At 37.2% G+C, this 16,198-nt stretch overlaps 1 protein-coding gene across 3 annotated transcripts in view; it reads left to right on the plus strand.

Moving 5' to 3' along the window:
* Positions 1 to 16,198, plus strand: part of LOC150093134 (choline/ethanolamine transporter flvcr2a-like) — a 203,069-nt gene that overhangs the window by 79,652 nt on the left and 107,219 nt on the right. For all 3 annotated transcript variants that reach the window (XM_090413323.1, XM_090413325.1, XM_090413322.1), the window contains exons 3-4: positions 938 to 1,116; positions 1,544 to 1,688. In XM_090413323.1, the coding sequence (XP_090269449.1) occupies positions 938 to 1,116; positions 1,544 to 1,688 (324 nt within the window). The remainder of the gene's footprint in view (positions 1 to 937; positions 1,117 to 1,543; positions 1,689 to 16,198) is intronic.

Here is a 16,198-nt window from a genome sequence, read left to right on the forward strand (position 1 = left end):
CCTGATACCATCCTTATTATCTGCCTCTGCACCCTTTCCACAGTCTATTTATCCCCTTCAAATCCTGGGGACTATATTTGAGAACAGTAGTCCAAGTGTGGTCTGATCAGGACTTTATACAATGGAATGACAACTCTTTTATCTCTGTAGGTCAGCATCCTTCTCAGCATTGCAGCAATCTTCTGGGTTACCTTCACCACCTTTGCAACATGTTCTCTGAATTTCAGGTTTCTATCTATCATCACCCAAGATCCCTTACCTCCCCTACTTCCTCCAACAGAGTATGCAGCTGCCCATCTTATTATTATTATTATTATTATTTGACACCTCCAGGGAGTCCAAAGACTCATTGAGGGAGATCACCTGCTCTACAACGCTGTCTCCACTACTCAAGCCACCAAATGACCGCAACTACCAAAGCCATCTACTGCCAACCACCACCACCACTAGTTTTTCCACAGACACTCACAAACATCCATGACCATGGTGGGATTCGAACCCGCAGCCTATTGGCTGTAGAGCAGATACACTAACCACTCGGCCAGCCAGGCCGGCAATCTTGCTAATATAATGTTATTATTGCTATTATTCTGTGTTATTATAAGCTATCATCTTGCTATTATAAGTCTCCCAACATTGTTATTATAATGTTTGTTAATCTAGAGTTATTAGTTTATTTATTAAATAGAATTTCTTTTTGTCCATGACAATACTCATCAATTTTTTTTTTTTTAATCTCTAATAAATGAAATTCAGATAATATCTGAATATAGCATTCAGAATACAAATTCTGATTCAATATTCTATTGCATTGAAGTAAAATATAATTTTACTTTATCGGAATGAAATATTGAGATAATATTTCATTATTTATAAAGATATTAGATTTAAATCTGAAATCATTTAAATGTTTCTTGATATTGTTATATGTTTCTAGGTGCATGCATCAAATGTATAGGCATGGACCCCAACAAATATTATGTTGCCTTATTAGGTCAGACTGTGGCTGCCGCAGCCCAACTTTTTATACTTGGCATTCCTCCACGCTTAGCTGCAGTTTGGTTCAGTGATGAAAGTGTATCCCGTGCGTGTGCAATTGGTGTATTTGGAAATCAGGTTGGTAGATGCCTAGATAACACTAGATAATATAAATATATTTAAAACTATTTAATATAGATCCTATCAGATGTAAAGGGAAAAAAAAGTAGATTGCATTAAAATAATTTTAAAACTGTGTAGTGCGATTCTACATTATGTTTCATCAGTATTTTCTGATTTTGTCTTGTTGTTGGATGTGGAGTTGTTCATCCAGTTATCTTTAGTTTTGTTATGCCTCAACAATATTTTAACAGATTTTTAAAAAGGTCCATAATGCATAGAGAAACTAGATCAAGAAGGATTATATATAATTCAAGAAAGATCAGCAATTGAGTTCGTCTTGGAACATGCTCTTGAATATTATAGTGCAGTTACTAAATAAACATAATTTATATTTAATTTGTTTTTTAATTTTTTTAATTAAAATATGATCATTCTTTAACAGCTAGGGAATGCATTAGGGTTTCTATTACCACCTCTAATAGTCCCAAATGACTGTTCTCAGAAGAAAGAAATAGGAAGGACTCTTGGTATTTTGATGTACTCTCTTGCTATCTTTACAACAGTGATTTTCCTGATGATTGTGTGTGGTAAGTTTCCTGTAAGCTCAGGAAATTCAGTTATCCATCACTTATACAGTAATTAATTTGCAACTCTTACAAAATTGTTATAGCCAGGAGTCATATACTTTTCCAGGGTTTTATTAATAGACAGTTGAGGGCATTATACTTTGACCTTTTGTGTCATGTTTATTATTATTACATAGGAATCTCCATGGTGTCCTGTATTGTATAGATCTTCATCATGGAAGGTCTATACAATACCTATCACACCCTTCCTTGAATACATTCACCAACAAAACATTTACAATATGTTTGCAATCTGTTCCATTCATTTGTCACTCTCCAAGCAAAAACTGCTCTCTCACTCAGCTTCCAGCGATAATCCCCTCCTTCCTGCCTCTCTAACTTAGTATGCTGAAATATTTCTTCTTCACCAGTCCTATAAAACTATTTTATTAATTAAATGTTTCTGTCATACACCTCTTAACAACCATCAAACAATATCTGAATTACTATGCACAGGTGAGATCTGTATACAGTAATCCAGATGCATCCATATCAAAGCCTAATGAAGAGGAATGATAACTTCCTTATTTTTATTTATTAGTATGTTTTTCAATAACCAAATAAATCCTATGAGCTGACTTAGTCACTTTTGCATTGTGTCCCCTGTATTTCAGCTCTCCCCCCCCTTCCCCCCCACAATCCCTAGCGTCATCATTTTCCATGAGTATAGTTCCATCATTTATATTACACAGCTTGTAATCTTTACATCCCAAAATGCATTTCTAATATGTATAACAGTTCCATATGGTAATCTGCCAAACACCTTTGAAAAATCTAGTAGGATCATCATTAACCATGCTACCGGCCATTTGATATGGCCGGTATCGTGGATATTCAAATGACCGGCCATATCTACTGGATATTTGACGTCTATAGACATCGAAGTTATCATGGATGCGAAGTGCATATTAAAATTGTAATACCACTGATATTACATTGAAATATATGATGGATACGAAGCATATGAGGATGCGTATTTGATCCATAATGGCCGGTGAGGTGGTTAACTATTTACTTTATCAAACTCAACTGTCTCTATTATAAAACAATGGGTAAATTACAAAGGCATTATTATCTTTCAAAGTAGTATTATCCTCCATAGTGCATCATATTTTTATTCACCCATTCCTGAATTTTGACTTTTATCTGTTTTTCCAATACCTTTATTGCCATTCCTGAAATACTGATTCATCTGTAATTTACTACCTCTGTCTTTGGTCCTACTGAATGCACCTTATGAATTGAATTGAATTTTATTTATTTATTTTTTATTTTATGTTGCTTGCACTCACGAAAGGTTATTTTCTAATATATAGTACATTTTGTACTGTGGGTTGGCTAAGGATTTTTTTTAACAGTTTTATATATATATTTTTAAATTTATTTTTACATAGTCTGGAAACTCTGCTCTAGAGACCAAACAGAACTTTTTTCAAGCTACTTCGGGACTCAGTAAGTGGGTCGGTGGTCTCACACCAGGCAATGAAATTTATTTCGTACCTAAAGACAATCACAAACATTCATGCCCATGTCAGGATTCAAACCTGCAGCCTGTTGGTTGAAGGGCAGATGCCTGGCTAACTAGACTGGAAAATTTAATCGTTGTAACCCTATTCTTTTCCAGTTTAAAATCTAATGTATCATTTCAGTAATAAAAATTGCATACAGTGGCAGTGTAAAAGACATAGTCATTTAACCAGCATATCCAATGGAAGATACAAATATATAAGTATTAAGGTACTCTTTTTATATCATCTAGGGTACAAGAAAGAACTACCTCTTAAGGCCATTAAGTCATTCTAATCCATTAGAATGGTTATAAACAGAGTTTTTACTCTTTTTACTCTGATGTGCAGTACTAAATAAATCATGTTTTAATTCACACAGGTCTTAAAGCTTAGGATATTTGGGTGATTGCATAAATTGTCAGATGGGTAGGAAGCATGTAGCATACCTTCATTAGCTAAACTGTGGACAGAATCAGTAAACACATATTTAGAATTAGGTGCTGGTTTACACTCATGATAAAATTTAATGGAATGAATACAGCACAATGAGAAATAATAAGCAGGTTTAAGTGTTCTGATATTTTGTCTGCCACAGAGACATCTTCAGGAATGTTAAAATTGTAATAACACACACAATGAGAGATCAGACATGACTGAGTTTTAGTAGCATTGAAGTTTAAAGGTTGTCCTTATCCCACTGGGATATAGCTAGGAGATCTGAGTTCAGGTCACTGGTAATGGTAGATTTTGAGGATTCTAATACTTGAGGACTACAAGGTTTGTCAAATGAAAAGGAGGAATAGAGGGTACTGATGTGTCATCGGCAAAGCTATGGATAGGATTGGAAGACTGAAAGAGAAGGATCATTTAAGGGTCATGTACAAGAGGAAGAGAGTGAGTGAAAGAACAGACCCCTGGGGTACTCCTGCATTAGTGGAGAAGTCTGAGGAGAGTAAACTGTCTGCCATGACATGTAGTGAGCAACCAGCGAGAAAGTTGGTAATCCACTTGTAGAGTGAGGAAGGGACTGTAGGATGGCAGTTTGTTGAGTAGGTCCCTTTGTCAAACCTGATCAAATGCTTTTGAAATGTTGTGGGCAACCACTTGAATTAAAGTCCCCCATTAGGATTACTCTTTTCATTCCCATCATCTTTATTTGTGACCTTTCTTCATCACTAACAACTGATCCACTAGGTCTTGAACAACACCCCACTATGCATTTGATCTTGTTAGATTCCACCTCACACCAGATGGCATGAAACTCTGTCATATAAAACACTGTTACTAGTATTACAATCATAGGTCTCAACACTAACTGGATTCAAGTCATCTGATATCACAAGTTTTATAACAAAAATATGTTAGCAGCTCATCCATCCTCTCTTATCCTGTCTATCCTTCCTAAAAATACTGTACCCTTTACACTTGATGCCATCTAGTATGTCTGATTCTGATTGTCAGGTCTCATTAATGTCTACAATCTGAGATGTCAACATATTGACCAAAGCACCAAACTCTATCACTTTGTTTCTGATACTCTTTGCATTCATGTATAGACATAATAAGCTTCTGCATGTTCTTTTGTATATTCTTATCCAACTGTGTCATGCAAAACTGCAGACAATTTGCAGATCTCTTCTATAGTGCCTTATATATGCAGACTTTTGTGAATATGTTTGATGGGTCTGAACTGGACAAACACAAAATCGACATTGTTCTCTCCTTGGAATAATTTCCATGATAATGTCCATTCCCATCATTAACGCAGTTACATAACCCTTTCTTTTAGTGTTGCACGGTGATCAGTAATCATTTTGGAAATCGTGGACTTTACAACCATGTTATAAATAACTATTTTTAATTTACCGAAGTTTCAACCTTCATATCAAGGTCATCATCTGGAGTATATACAAATATACAAGAACAAGCTGAGTTACATTTCGCACAGTAAACTAAAGAAACAATGATTTGATCACCGGTTATTCTACTGGCATGATCTCTAGTGGAAAAAAAAAAGATACAGATAAAATTAAAAATTTTAATTGATAGTTTTCTTACAGTAATAATCATGTCCTATTTTATAACATGATAATGGCAAATACCGGTTGAATTTCTGCTCAGGACATGGACTGGTTATTACTAACACCATGTTCCAACATAAAAATGTGCACAAATTCACATGGAGAGAAGAGGGGCAAGGAATAAGAAAAGTCTCATTGACTATGTTATTGTTAATAGTGATGTTTTCTCCCTGGTGCAGGACACCAGAGTGTACAGAGGATTTGAAATTGGAAGTGATCACTATTTAGTCTTGAGCAGGATAAAACTGAATTTCATATTGAAAAGAATGACATGTAAGAAAGTTTTAAAGCGAAGATTATTGAAGAAAAAATGAAAGAGTTTGAGAACAGGAACCAAACCTTGGAGATTCAGTGGCAAACCTTGAAGAAAGCCCTGATTGATTCAGCCAGAAAGGCATGTGGTGAAGTTGTCTGCAAGGATAGAAAAATCAGAACTCCATGGTGGAGGAAAAGAAGAAAACATTTCAAAAGTTCCTGGCAAATAAGTCATCTTGTGCTCTTAGAGAATACAGATTCTTAGAGAGAGACAAATGTAAGAAAGCTAAATACTGTGTAAAACTAGCTAAACAAAAGTCATGGGAGGACTTTGGCAAGAACATAGAAAATAAATATCAAGAAGGTGGTAAGATATTCTGGAGATTGTTGAAGAAGCTTAGAAATGGAGGAAAGAGTGCCGTAAAAGAAGTCAGAGATGATAAAGGTGGCATGAAAATGGGAGAAAAAGATATCCTTGAAGTATGGAGTAATTATTTCGAAAAATTGCTAAATGAAACAAGCAGTGATAGCACAGCGGTAAAAAACACTCAACAGGCATACAGTCAGAAATACATATCCATACTTGAAGTAGAAAAAGCCATCAAAGGCTTGAAATGTGGAAAGACAGCAGCAGTAGATGATATTCGACCAGAAATGCTCAAGTATGGTGGTATAAAAGTCTTACAGTGGCTGCACTGCATAGTTCAGAAGGCCTGGATAGAGGGACGAATTCCTGATGACTGGAGTAGAGCTCTCATAGTACCCATATATAAAAAGAGAAATAAAACTGAATGTGAGAATTACAGAGGCATTTCATTACTGAGTATTCCTGGTAAGATATATGCAAGTATACTTGAGAAACGGTTGAGAAGAATTGTGGAAGAAAAGCTTGGTGAAGAACAAGCTGGATTCAGGCCAAATAGAGGCTGTCAGGATCAGATTTTCACTTTATGACAAATAGTCGAGAAAGCATGGGAATATAACAAAGATCTGTATTTAAGTTTTGTCGATCTGGAAAAGGCATACAACAAGGTGCCAAGAGAGAAGCTATTTAATACACTACAGTTATAGTCAGTGGGGCATTATATCAAGCAATACTTACTCTTTATTTGAGTTTCAAGTCAGCAGTTAGAATTGAAGGAAGCACAGGAAGATGGTTTAATGTTAAATCTGGTGTGACACAAGGATGTACACTATCCCCTCTGTTATTCATTATCTATATGGATCACATTATGAAGGAAAGTGGTATTAAACATGATGTCAGAATTTGAGTTGTTAATGTCAGCTCTTTGCTTTATGTGGACGATGTTATACTTCTAAATAAATCTGCTACAAGTCTGCAAAATTCCCTGACTAAATTGAATAACTGTTGTAATAGATATGGTATGAAGGTCAGCAATAAAAAGACAAAGACAATGAAAATGTCAACTGTGTTTTGAATGGGGAAACCTGTGAAACAAGAAAACATTTCAGCTACTTAGGTACGATTTTTAGTGAAGATGGTAAATTAAATATGGAAATAGACAACAGAATCAACAAAGCTGTTATTGTAGGAAGTCAATTGAATAAATTCATATGGAATAAGAGAGAAATTAGTCGGAACACTAAATTAGCTGTATACAAGACAGTGTTCAAACCAGTTTTAACTTATGGATCTGAGAGCTGAGTCAGAAGTAAAACACTTGACCAAAGACTAGAGACTGCAGATATGAGAGTCCTGAGAAAAATTAGAGGCGTGAACAGATGGCATCAATGGCAATATCATATTAAAAATGAGGATATTAGGAAAGAACTTGACATTGTCAGCATCCAGGAATGCATTAGCAGAGCTAATATCAGATGGTATGGTCACTTGAACAGAATGGACGAGGAAAGATTAGCAAAGCAAGTGTTCTCTGCCAGGTTGGCAGGAAAACGACCTAGAGGAAGACCAAGATATAGGTGGATTGATACAGCACAAAGTGCCTGAGATGATAGAAATATAAGATCTGGTAATGATGTTGGAATTTTGACAAGTAACAGACTGATTTGGAGGAAAATTGTAGATAAGAAGTTAGTAATGAGGTAAATTTTTCATGAAGTACTATCATATCCTATACACCCCTTGAGGGTACATGTCAGGAATTTGATGATGATGATGATTCTGAATTATCTACAGTCCTGTTTATAGTTATCTCTTAGGAAGAAAGGTTCAGTGGGTAGAATATGTGCCTTCCATATTCTTGGGATTTTTAGAACATCATTATTATTCAGATTAGGGTGATTGATAAGAATCTCACTGTCTTCCTTAAAGTTGTGTTCATACCATGTTTTGGTGTGATGTAAACAACTGGTGCTTTTCCAGTCAATTCTATGTAAAGTGTTCAGGGCATGATCAGAAACACCAGCTTCACCATAGTTATTATATTTAATGTGTCGTTTATGTTCCTTTTTGTCTGATAGGAGTTGTGCATCTTATTTCCCCTCCATGGTGGGCCAGCAGAGGGAGTGCGTCTTTGGATGAGTTGAGTAAGCTTTTTAATTTTGCAGGAGGTTTAAAGGTGAGTTTGAGGTTGTATTTCTGTAGTATTCTGTTTATTTTATCTGATGTCCCTTTAATGTAAGGAATGGTTATAGTTTTATTGTAGTCTGGTTTATCTTTGTTTTTTATTGAAGTCTTGTAGAAAATTTTGTTAATGGTGTTTTGGCTGTAACCATTTTTTAGGAAAGTATTGCTGATAACTTTAAAGTTTTTCAGTGCTTGTTCATTGGAGCAGATCTTCAAAGCCCTGTTTTTTAGAGTATTAATGACACCTGTTTTTTAGAGTATTAATGACACCTGTTTTTTAGAGTATTAATGACACCTGTTTTTTAGAGTATTAATGACAACTCATCCAAAGTTTCAGTAACTTTGGATGAGTTGAGTAAGCTTACTCAACTCATCCAAAGACCCACTCCCTCTGCTGGTCCATCCTGGAGTATACTGTATCTATTGCACCTCTAATCTACTATACATAGGGGAAACAGGATACACAATTCCTATCAGACAAAAGGAACATAAACAACACATTAAATATAATAACTATGGTGAAGCTGGCCTTTCTGATCATGCGCTGAACACTTTACATAGAATTGACTGGAAAAGCACCAGTTGTTTACATCACACCAAAACATGGTATGAACACAAATTTAAGGAAGCATGTGAGATCCTTATCAATCCCCCCATTCTGAACAATAATGATGTTCTAAAAGTCCCAGGCATATGGAAGGCATATATTCTACCCACGGAACTTTTCTTCCTAAGAGCTAACTATAAACAGGACTGTAGATAATCTTCGTAATCATCAAATTCCTGATATATACCCTCAATGGGTGTAGAGGATATGATAGTACTACATGAAAAATTTACGTCATTACCAACTTCCTATCTACAATTTTTCTCCAAATCAGTGTGTTAAATGCCAATACTCCAATATTATCAGGTCTGATATTTCTATCTTCTAAGACACTTTTACTGTATCATTCCACCTATATCTTGGTCTTCCTCAGGGTCTTTTTCCTGCCAACCTGGCAGAGTTTTGTTGATCTTTCTTCTCCCATTCTGCTTTAGTGACCGTACCACCTGAGATTAGCTCTGCTAATGCATTCCAGAATGCTTACAATATCAAGTTCTTTCCTAATATCCTCGTTTTTAATATGATATTGCCATTGATGCCATCTGTTCATCCCCCTAATCTTTCTCAGGACTCTCATATCTGCGGTCTTTGGTCAAGTGTTTTAGTTCTAACCCAGCTCTCAGATCCATAAGTTAAAATTGGTTTAAACGCTGTTTTGTATGCAGCTAATTTAGTGTTTTGGCTAATTTCTCTCTTATTCCATATAAATTTATTCAGTTGACTTCCTACCATACCAGCTTTGTTGATTCTGTTGTCTATTTCCATACTTAACTTACTATCTTCACTAAAAATCGTGCCTAAGTAGCTGAAATGTTTTACTTGTTCTATAAGTTCTCCATTCACAATCAGTTGATATTTTCAATGTTTCTGCCTATTTTCATTGTTATCTTTTTAATGCTGACCTTCATACCATATCGATTACAAAAGTTATTCAATTTAGTGAGGGAATCTTGCAGACTTCTAGTGGATTTATTTAGAAGTATAACATCATTCACATAAAGACTGTCAGGATCTGACTGTGGACGTCAGGACTGTGGTTAGATGATGATAGTGGAGTTAATATGTGCAGAAAGTGTAAGGAGAATGAGGATCTCGAGCGTGTTTCGGGTGGTGAGAGTGATATCGTTAACAATAGTCAGATGTATATTTGCGTCATTTAATAGTCTAGTTTTATAAACAAAACTTTTTTTTTGCCAATCTTGTAGCACATTTTTTAAATAACTATTGACGCATGCACCCATCTCCTTCTTGCAACCACGTTCTTAATTTTAATTCCATTTATTGTTTATTCAGAAAACGTTGCTATGACGTCATGACACCTCTTGAATAGGCAATATTGGAAAATCGGCAAGTAAAGAATTAAAATAAGTCTGATTGTAGTGCCAGATAGGTGTGAGAGCGTCGTTGAAAGTGTAAATGAAGGTAGAAATACAGAACGAATGGATGATTTGATTGATAATGAAAATGGTGAGATAAATGCGAGTAGTGAAATCGCATTTTTGAGCGGAGCGATACACAGAGCAAAAAGGCAACTGGAGCGTATGGAAAAATGTGTGCCGAACGTACCAACTAATTAATGGGAAAAGTCTGTTATGAAAAATAATAGAATGTTCGTAAACGTCAATAAAATGAAGGGGCGAGTGCTGTATGGGGATTCACTATTAAGAGGTGTGATAGTTGAGAGTTTGATGAAATCGTACCAGCCGGGTGTGAACATAAAGGACGTCAGCGAATCTATTCGAGTGCAAAAACAGAGGGTGAAAGAGATGATAATCGTGGCAAGAACAAATGATTTGAAAGAAGACAAAATGGAAATGATAGAGGATGTGAGGGAATTACTTGAGGTAGCAAAAGAGAAGAGTGAGAGGGTTAGGATAGTGAGTATTTTACTGTGGTATGATAGTGAAATGTTTAGAAGGAGGGCCATAATTGCCAATGACTTTATGCATGGGTTATGCATGAAGAGTGGTGTGGAATTTGTGGATGTGTGGAGTGAGTTCGATGGGTGAAAGGATTTATATAAGATGGATGGTTTACATTTGAATGGATTTGGTGTATGGAGGCTTGAAAAAGTGTTCATGAATGAAGTGGATGTGGATGTAGAGACTCAGGGCAACTAGATTTATTAAGGGTGGGAGAAGTAGATATGCAGACTTTAGGGAGGCTGTTGAGTGTATGAATGAGTATAATATGCCCAAGCGAGTACGAAGGACAACTAATCAGAATGGGATAGTTAGTATAAGGCATCAAAGTAGGGATGGGACTAATGGGCTTCTGCAATTCATGTACACTAATGCCAGAGTATTAGGAACAAGAAGGAAGAGTTTATGGCCTTGGTTGGCACTTCCAGGCCACAGGTTGTTGGTATTAGTGAAACATGGCTGACAGAAGATGATATAGCTAGTGGGATTGAATGCGACATGTATAGCGTGTTCAGGAGTGACAGGGAGAATAAAAAGGGGGGAGGAGTATTATTGATGATTGCTGATGAGTTGCAGCCAAGGAGTATAGAAGTTGAACTGCAGGATAGAGAAAAGAGCACATTTGAGGCATTTTGGTATGAGATAGAATCTAGCAGAACAAAATATACAATTGGGTGCTGCTATAGACCAGGTGATGGAATAGATGGGGATAGTATGCATAGGCAAATAGAAGAAATGAGCGGAAGGAGGGTAATTATTATGGGTGATTTCAATTATGGTAACATTGACTGGAAAGAGGAGAGGGCACATGGGAGGAAGGAATTGGATTTTATGCGGTTATTAAGGGACAACTATCTGCGACAGCATGTAGTGGAAAATACAGGGGACAGAGAGTGCTTGACCTAGTAATTGCAACTGAGGATGTGGCTGTAACGAACATGATCTGTTGCCACCAATTGGTGAGCGTGACCATAAGGACTTGGGAGGCGGCTAAAGGAGTGGAATATACAATTAAGACAGGGTACATGTGGAATTACCAGGCTGGTAGGTATGACAAGCTTAGGAGTGTGCTTGGATCAGTGCCATGGCATGTAAAACTGCAAGGGCTGGATGTTGATAGTGCATGGGAGGTGGTTAAGAAGTGTTTGCGGGAGGCAATGGTTGACTGTATACCAAGAGTCCAAATAATAAATCAAGTAAGGGTTAAATGGATGAATAACACTATTAAGCTTGAGCTGCAAAAAAAGAAACAATTGTAGAGGGAATTTAAGGAGAAAGATGACCAGCAGGTGCAGGAACAGTATAAAGCTCAGGCCAGGATGGTAACAAGGCTGGTAAGAAAAGCAAAAGCGGATTATGAAAGAAAATTGACCATACAGGCTAAAGAGAATCCCAAACAGTTTTTTCAATATGTTGCAAGTAAAAGGAAAAATGTTCATGACAGAATGATTTTAAAAAATGCTGAGGGTAGGGAGGTAACTGAATCAGTCGATATAGTGGAATTACTGAGCGAGCACTTTGCAAGAGTATATCATTCAGGTGGTGACATTGCAGGAATGGAAGAACCAAGCTTATACTGGAATTGTGATGAATGAAGTAGAGGTAATTAGTCTGTTACAGAACCTCAATGTCAATACATCTGTGGGATTGGATAGTATACCAGGTCGTGTCGTACGTGAAGTGGCTAAAGAATTGTCAGTGCCCTTGACTATTTTGTTTAATTTGAGCCTTGGATCTGGGTCAGACCCAAGGGGGTGGAAAGAGGGGAAAATAGTTCCGCTGCATAAAGGTGGTTCCAAGGCTGCTGTTGAAAATTACCGGCCAATCAGCATAACAGGAATCATTATCAAGTTCTTGGAGAAAATAGTCAAGAGGAAAATACAAGATTGGATAGATGAAAATGGGATACTGTATCGGGGATAGCATGGTTTTGTGAAGAGTAGGTCATGCCTCAGTAACTTGCTCACCTATGATAACACAGTGATGGCTGAACTGGATAAGGGTAATGGGTTTACAGTGATTCTACTGGACCTTGCTAAGGCCTTTGACAGGATACCACATGGAATTCTAATCAGTAAATTGCAGCATATGGGGATGGATATAGGATTGGTGAGATGGATAGGAGGGTGGTTGACGGAGAGTTATCAGAGACTGGTTTATTCAGGAGTAGAGTCCACAAGACGGCCTGTGTCAAGTGGTGTGCCACAAGGATCTGTTCTTGGACCACTGCTGTTTAATTTGTGTTAAAGATACCAAGTAATTTTAAACCTGGTTTTACTCCATTTTTTCCCAAGTAAGCAAACAGACAAAATGTCAAGTTTGCACCTGCAATATATATATATGCAAGACTAGCTGATCCCACAGGTAGTGCAAGACCAAGGCAACTCGTGGTAGAAGTGGAGCAATGGATGCTGTTTAATTTGTTCATTAATGATATAGGAAAGGATCTGAGAGGAACAGTTCATTTGTTTGCAGATGATGCAAAGTTGGGTAGTGCAATAGTGAATGCAGATGATGTCAAAATTTTGCAAGATGATTTGGATAGATTGGAGGTCTGGGCTAAAGAGAATGGATGTCAATTTAATGTGGCAAAATGTAAGGTTATACATTTTGGAGTGAAAAGATTAGCAGCAGTTTACTACATTAGTGGAACTGTACTCCAGGAAATTGATGAGGTACGAGATTTAGTAGTGTTGGTGGATAAGGAGTTGATGTTTGGGGGGGGGGGGACACATTGCAAAAGTGGCCAAATCAGCTCATCAAATCACTTGGTTGCTGAAGAATACGTTGACAAGCAGAGACAAGCATGTTATTGTTCCTCTGTATCGAGCCTTGATAAGACCCCGTCTCGACTACTGTGCCCAGATTTGGTCACCTAGGTTTCTTCTTGATGGGGAGGAAGTTGAGAGGAACCAGAGGCGAGTGACCAAGATAATAGCAGTTCTGTAGAATGAACCTTATGAGAACAGGTTGAGGATTTGTGGGTTGCAAAAATTGGTTGATAGGCGGAGGAGGGGAGATATGATTGAGACATTCAAATTACTGAAGGGTTTCTATAAAATTAATTCAGAAGATATTTTTGAGAACAGGGCTGGTTGTGGGAGGACTAGGGGATATCCATGGAAACTGGGCAAAAGTGTGGTTAGTAAAGGTGTTAGAGCTGGGTTCTTTTTAATTTTAGAGTGGTGAATGAGTGGAATAGGCGAGGTATGATAGATACTGTATGAATGTCGAATAGTTGTGATGAATATGATTTGGGGCCTCCCTCGATGAGTCTAATGACTCCTTGGAGTTGCCCGTAACAATAATAAAGCAAAGAACTGCGATTATTACCTAAAATTTTGATATCAGGTTTAATACCACTTTCCTTCATAATGTGATCTATTCCTTGATAGTCTTTAGCCTTACGGCTGTTTGGGGATGGCTATGTATGCCACCATCTAGGAAAATGATTATGAGCAAGGTGGTTTCCTGTTTCCTTCCTTTGCGTACTATATCCTATGACTGTAGCCTGTGTGTTCACGGGACCGGTTTGCATGCTTGCGGGATGACAAACCCCAGATAAACACTGGTGGAAAAAATGCTGCTGTCCACGCTGAAGACCGGCTAACTTGGCTATGGCTGAGGAAGATCCTTAAGCTCCTCACGTTTGTCGACAGGAATCGAACCTAGGACACTCCTACCCCAGGCATATGGTTGCGAAGTGCATAGCCAGTAGGCTAACCACGTGGACAATGTGATCTATATAGATAATAACAGAGGGGATAATGTACATCCTTGTCTGACACCAGATTTAATATTAAACCATCTTTCTGTACTTCCTTCAATTCTAACAGCTGACTTACAACTCAAATAAAGACTAAGTATTGCTTGATATAATGCCCCATTAACACCATATAACTGTAGCATTTTGAATAGCTTCTCTCTTGGCACCTTGTCATATGCCTTTTCCAGGTCTACGAAACTTAAATAGAGATTTTTTTATATTCCCATGATTTCTCAACTGTCTGTCGTAAAGTGAAAATCTGATCCTGACAGTCTCTATATGGATCCAGCTTGTTCTTCACCAAGCTTTTCTTCCACAATCCTTCTCAGCCGTTTCTCAAGTATACTTATATATATCTTACCAGGAACACTCAGTAATGAAATGCATCTGTAATTCTCACATCCAGTTTTATTTTCCTTTTTATACATGGGTACTATGAGAGCTCTACTCCAATCATCTGGAATTCATCGCTCTGTCCAGGCCTTCTGAAGTATGCAGTGCGGCCACTGTACGACTTTTATACCTCCATACTTGAGCATTTCTCTTCGAATGTCATCTACTCCTGCTGCCATTCAACATTTCAGGCTTTTGATGGCTTTTTCTATTTCAAATATGGATATGTATTCCTGATTGTATGCCTGTTGAGTGCTTTTTTTTTACCACTATGCTGTCACTGATTGTTTCATTTAGAAATTTTTTGAAATTTTAATTACTCACTACATCAAGGATATCTTTTTCTCCAGTTTTCATGTCACCTTTATCATCTCTAATTCCTTTTACAGCACTCTTTCTGCCATTTCTGAGCTTCTTCAACAATCTCCAGAATATTTGGCCACCTTCTTGATATTTATTTTCTATGTTCTTGCGAAAGTCCTCCCATGACTTTTGTTTAGCCAGTTTTACACAGTGTTTAGCTTTCTTACATTTGTCTCTGTATTCTCTCTAAGATCACAAGCTGACTTTTTTGCCAGGAACTTTTGATATGCTTTCTTCTTTTACTTCACTGCCTCTTCTGTGTCCACCATGGAGTTCTGATTTTTCTATCCTTGCACACAATGCCTCTCTGGCTGAATCAATTACTGTTTTCTTCAGGTCTTGCCACTGAATCTCCAAGGTTTGGTTCCTGCTGTCAAACTCTTTCATTTTTTCTTCAATAATCTTTGTGTATTTTAGTCTACAGTTCACATCTGAGAGCTGCTCAACTTTTATTTGCTTTAAAACATTCTTACATGTTATTCTTTTCAATATGAAATTCAATTTAATCCTGCTCTCCAAGTGAATTTGTGCACATTTTTATGTTGGAACATGGTGTTAGTAATAACTGGTCCATGTCCTGAGCAGAAATCCAACAGGCATTTGCCATTATTATTAGCTTTGCTCTTTTCTCCAAATTTTCCCAAAACATTTTTGTGTCTGACAATCATTTCCTACCCTGCTATTCAGATCCCCAACAAGAACCAACTTTTCCTTTTTCATTGTTTCCTTTTTCATTTGTGTCTATGGTCCCACAGAACCTTCTGTGGGACCATAGGCACAAATAAGTCTCATTTGTCCAGTTTCTCACTCTGATATTTGTCCACATCATTCTACTTGAGACTGCCTGCCATTCAAGATTAGCCTCGTATATAGTTTTGAATACTATGGCTACTCATTCTTTTCCTTGATTGTCATTGCCTGAATATAACATTTTGTATTTATTGCTCAGAAAGATCTCACCAGTTTTTGTCTTTTCCATTTCAGTCACCCCCTATTATGTCGATCTGGTACTTATCGAGTTCCTCAGC

Source organism: Typopeltis vanoorti, chromosome 24 (genome assembly GCF_054136105.1).
Source record: "Typopeltis vanoorti isolate ZY-2024b chromosome 24, IOZ_Tvanoo_1.0, whole genome shotgun sequence".
In the NCBI taxonomy this organism is placed as follows: domain Eukaryota; kingdom Metazoa; phylum Arthropoda; class Arachnida; order Uropygi; family Thelyphonidae; genus Typopeltis; species Typopeltis vanoorti.